Consider the following 5,031-nt stretch of genomic DNA (forward strand, 5'->3'; position numbering starts at 1 on the left):
GGGGGGGTGGTAGTACCGGCATGTCCGACCCGTACACGGCGAATTTCCGCTGCCGTGTGGAGAATAATTAGGTGATAATTGCCGCTAAATTATGCATATTCCAGCAACGCACGGAGCGGTGCACGGCCATTTCCTGCCGTGTACGGGGATGTACAGGGATCGTGTCCGGGCATATAACGTCCAGGACACGACCTGCACACAAAAAGTGGTTCATTTCCGGGAGTGTACAGGACATGTACGGGACTGGACACGTTTCGTGTGCAGGTCGGAAACCCCCGGGTTCTACCGGAAACCTAAAATATCCGGGAAAGTGTGCGGCAATTTCTCACACGGAAACTAGGGATTTTGTGCCGTGAGTGTAATGTTTCTGAAGTACAATTACTTTTTAAAAAATTTAATAATTATTTTTGCTAATCTCCAATGTTAAATAACATGATAATAAATAGATAAATATAATTTCTGTATTATCAGATATCCATGCCTTTATATATACGTAAAAAACATTTTCTGAAATGTTTTCTACAATATAACTCTCATAATAAATCTCAAAATCACAACGTTTAATTCTTTCTAGCCAATCAACATGTTCCTTCATGCTAGATCAAGGAGACAATATATGCTCCTATATATAGGGAGAAAAATCTCATTGTGTTTTGATGACAATTATAGGAGTCAATGATATCGTAACGTAGCTGTATGTCAGGTATGATAAGTTTGGGAATGTATTTTACTTTAGCAACGGCCCAGCCTTGAGCACAACATTACATTGCAGTTGCCAGTCGGAGTCATACTATCTGAAACGACTCTAACTTCACACAGGCTCAGTGTCCGGGAGAGTCCGGGAAGTCGAACGACAACGTATCGCCCCTTCATCCCCTGGCATGAGACGGAAATGGACGGTTGGTCCAGGGCGATGTGATGATCACCTCCACACATGGGATTCGTATTTACAAAGGAATCCCCGATGTGGATGTTGAAGGGGTTGAGCCGTTCCTGACAACAGTCCTGGCGGTTAAAAATGACTACTCTGTGGATATCAAAGCCATTTTGTATATTAGAAAGCGTATTAAAGTTAATGACCGTAGGCGAATTGCAAGTACACGAAAGTAAATGATGGAGAATCGATGACAATGTCAAGACAAGCCATGTAAGCTTTCTCAAATTATTGTAATAATGGACAAACACACACACTATGGAGCAACATAAAACATATAAATCTTCTTAGTGAAGGTAATTGATTACCTTTTAATCATATACGACTGCCCAAGATCTACCCACCACATGGGGTTATCTCTTCCCTCCTCAGTGTATGTACAGGATTGGAGGCTGGTGCTCCCATCTACGGCAAGGCAGGCGCCGGCAGCTTTACCCCATTTAAAAGCCGTGCTAGTCTGGTAGGCTTTTTGGTAAAGGGCGGCATTATGATCATGGCGATTGAAGGAGCCTAAAAATCAGATGTACCACGTCATAATAATATTTTTTTTTTAAATTTCATTAAATCACTGATTGCAGCACGGTTCATGTGTTCATGTGCGTGTGTATGGGTGTGTGTGCATGTTTGTTTTCTTGTTTCTGTGGCCGTGCATGTCTTTGTCTCTGGGGTAACATGCACGAGTAAATGTTAAGATGTGGGGTCGTGTGGCATAGCGGCCGAGTGCTCGACTCGGAACCAAGAGGTCCCGGATTCGAGTCTTGACATGCTACCGATCTAGTGCCATTGGGACTTTCCTCACTTAACTTACGTGAAAATGAGTATTGTCCTGTTCCCTATTTGTCCTCTATTTGCGTTGGTGACGGCAGTAAATAAGTTGCTATAATTTAGTTTGCCGTCACCATGTCTTGTCATGAAATGTTGGAATAAAAAAAAAATGTTTAGCTAATGTGCTACGACGAATGGCGATTATACCTGATATATTGATACAGACCTGCACCTCTCATGTTCCTGTAGTCCACACAGCCCGGGCAGTCACAGTGGTCTGCCGTGTTGCCGCACCAGTTTCCCGGGGAGCAGCATGGTATGATACCATCAGGATTACATTCAGCATCTTTACCGTTTTCTGCAGGGAAACCCCAGCCGCAACGCAAGTCATCACGCCACATTTTCGCAGGAACCACTGGTCCTATTAGGGGGAATAGACGTGATAAAAAAATGAGCTGATGGCAATGACTGGAAAGTGACTTTTGAGTCAGCTAAGTGTAAAGCAATGACCATCTCAAGAAAAAGAAATTCAACAAGATCAGACCTTTTCTTTGGTAAAACCAAACTGGCAGAAAAAGATCTAATGGAAATCCATGGAGTCACTGTTGACAAAAAGCTCACCTGGGCCAAGCGCATCTCCAACATTGGTGCAAGAGCTGGACAAAACCTAGGAGCTTTGCGGCGAGTTGCCCTAAAGCTTGGCACCAAAGGGAGAGCCACAGCGTACGTGGCCCAGGTACGTACGAAGCGTCGCTAAAAATCATTGATTCCATCCAGAAAAAGCATTACACATCATTGATGTAAATGAACATGATGCCAGAACTGAACTGAACATCCCATCACTACTCCACAGACCTCAGGTGGCCGCTCTGATCTACAAAATGCACATGTCCACATGCCCACTAGACCTGTAAAAGATGCTTCCCCAACTATGCACAATCAGACGCACAGCCCGTACTAGTGGAAAACATGCCCTCACTGTGCCGATCTCTAGAACTCACTCCACCGGCAGAACTTTCATTTTTACTGTAATTCACATCTGGAACAGTCTCCCGGACAACATGGTCGGCCTGATCATTGGCAACAACCTCCAGTCTTTCAAAACAAGAGTACACCAGCATCTTCTTTTCACCACCAGGACTTCTGCATGTAGCTAGAACATCGCAGTTGTTGTAAACCAATGATCAATAGTAAGGGTTGTTACAACCCATGCTATTGTTTACATTAGCACATGACAGAAAAAAGAATCAAACTTTTTCTCGATATATGGTTTAAGTAGTATCTGTTCAGATTACGGAACAATAGCATTGTTCACAATCATTAAGATTAAATGTACATTCTAAATCTTTAAATTATCCTTTACTGAACTAAATGAAACAAGAAACTTGATAACCTTTGATATATCCTGTGCCTTAGACTAAACAGCATTCCGGATCCCGTGCAACTTCATAGCACATGGAAATACTTAGGTGCGAAAACACAATGTCAGACAAAAAAAAATTAAATGTTATGTATTTAGAAAAAATATCTTTTCACCGGAGATGACATACCTTTCTGAATGGATGATGCCGATGAAATAACACCAATGGTGCTAGCCTCCCGCTTAGGTCCAGTCGGGTCAAGCGGTAGAACAGTTGAATGGGAGGAGATAAATGATGGTGTCGTGACCACGGTACGACCAGGCGTGTAGGTAGTGTCCACAGCAAGCTGACCAGGTGTGTAGGTAGTGTCAACAGCAGAGTGACCAGGCGTGTAGGAAGCGTCCACGAAAGGCTGACCAGGTGTGTAGGTAGTGTCGGGAGTTTGGGACGGCTGCAGAAAGAAGAACAGTCGGTTAGCCGATGATGGTAAACATGGATATGTTGCTAATAAGACTTTTCGTCAAAATAGCAGATTATTTAAATTGTGCAGAAACGTGAATTTTATCATATTTATGGTTGCCCGAAGGCTCAAGTTTTTATACATGTAGAAATAAAACATTTTTGTCCTCCTGAAATGACAAAACATGATTTATAATTAGTAAACATAAAACATACATGTTTTGTACAGTTATAAATTTAAGAAAATAATACGCATAATGGCGAGGTCATACCTTTTGGCCGTCTTCAACGTTTCTGTTGTAATATATTAATGTCCCAACAAATATCAATACTGACATTACCACCATGGCAGCTATTATCACTGCAACTCCTACCCTGGCATAAGTACAGTCTGAAAAGACACAAAATAGGAACGTCAAGTCGTTGGCGAAAATGGCCTCTACAGGAAAGTTGATATGTTAAATGTTAAAGAAATCAAGGAAGATACAATATTGGCACCCAATGATCTACTTGATAATACACCAATTGTAACAGGGAAATAAAGTGAAAACAGGGCTAGAGAAAAACGGAAACACATGAACTAGAGTATCACATGGATGGAGAATATTGTAATTGGAAAATGTATGGATCACCTATATGGTAATTAAAAATTAACACAAATCGGTGTGTTTATAAGTACAATGGACTGTATCAAAGAAAAACACCCACTGCAATGCGCTTGTACTGCTACGTTTTGCATGTACGCCGGGTTCCAGTTCTGGGCATTCCATGTGGAACTAGGATTTTTATTTCGAGATTGTTGGTTTTTTGGGTATATCGTCGTTTACAGGATCGGCCTGGTCAGCATCATGTTTAGAGTTGTATTCTAGTCCGTGCGTTGGATTTTGCAACTCGTATGCAACAGCATATGGGTCCACATTGGTATCATGGTCTGTGATATCGATTGGTTCTCCACTTTGAGCAGTGCGACTCTCTGGAATTACGTTTATATCATTGTCATGTGGCTCGCTATCCTTTGATGGAGCATATATGTGGTTGCAAGGATTTTGTCCAGATTTAGCTTGTTGCACGGCGTCTTTCGTAAGATACGTCTGACTCATAATAGTGTTTTCACCCTTTTGGGGTACGCAAATATAGCTGTTTGAAGCGGGCTTTGTTTTTCAATCTTCTGAACCTGATTTCGACGCCGCCATGTCGACTATGTCATCGTGGCACAAGTTTCCATCCATTCTGGGACTAAAATCGACATCAGCGAAGGCACTGCTGATATCGTATACAGGATCAGCCTGGTCTGCATCATTTTTAGAGTTGCATTCTATTCCGTACGTTGTATTTTGCCACTCATTTGCAACAGCATTTGGCTCCACATCGGCATGATGGTCTGTGATATCGATTGGTTTTCGACCTTGAGCAGCATAAGCGCCACTTGCTGGAATTACGTTTATGTTCTTACCGTATGCTTCGCTGACCTTTGCTGCAAGTGTTGTTGTTCTTGTTTTTGATGGAGCATTT

The 5,031-nt window shown here is 42.2% G+C and overlaps 1 protein-coding gene across 1 annotated transcript in view; it reads right to left on the reverse strand.

Moving 5' to 3' along the window:
- Window positions 1-5,031, reverse strand: part of LOC109475692 — a 32,673-nt gene that overhangs the window by 11,176 nt on the left and 16,466 nt on the right. Inside the window, exon 10 of the mRNA XM_019776454.1 lies at window positions 1,932-2,120. Coding sequence (XP_019632013.1) covers window positions 1,932-2,120 — 189 coding nt within the window. The remainder of the gene's footprint in view (window positions 1-1,931; window positions 2,121-5,031) is intronic.

This window comes from Branchiostoma belcheri, unplaced genomic scaffold (assembly GCF_001625305.1).
Source record: "Branchiostoma belcheri isolate BF01 breed outbred unplaced genomic scaffold, Haploidv18h27 scaffold342, whole genome shotgun sequence".
NCBI lineage: Eukaryota > Metazoa > Chordata > Leptocardii > Amphioxiformes > Branchiostomatidae > Branchiostoma > Branchiostoma belcheri.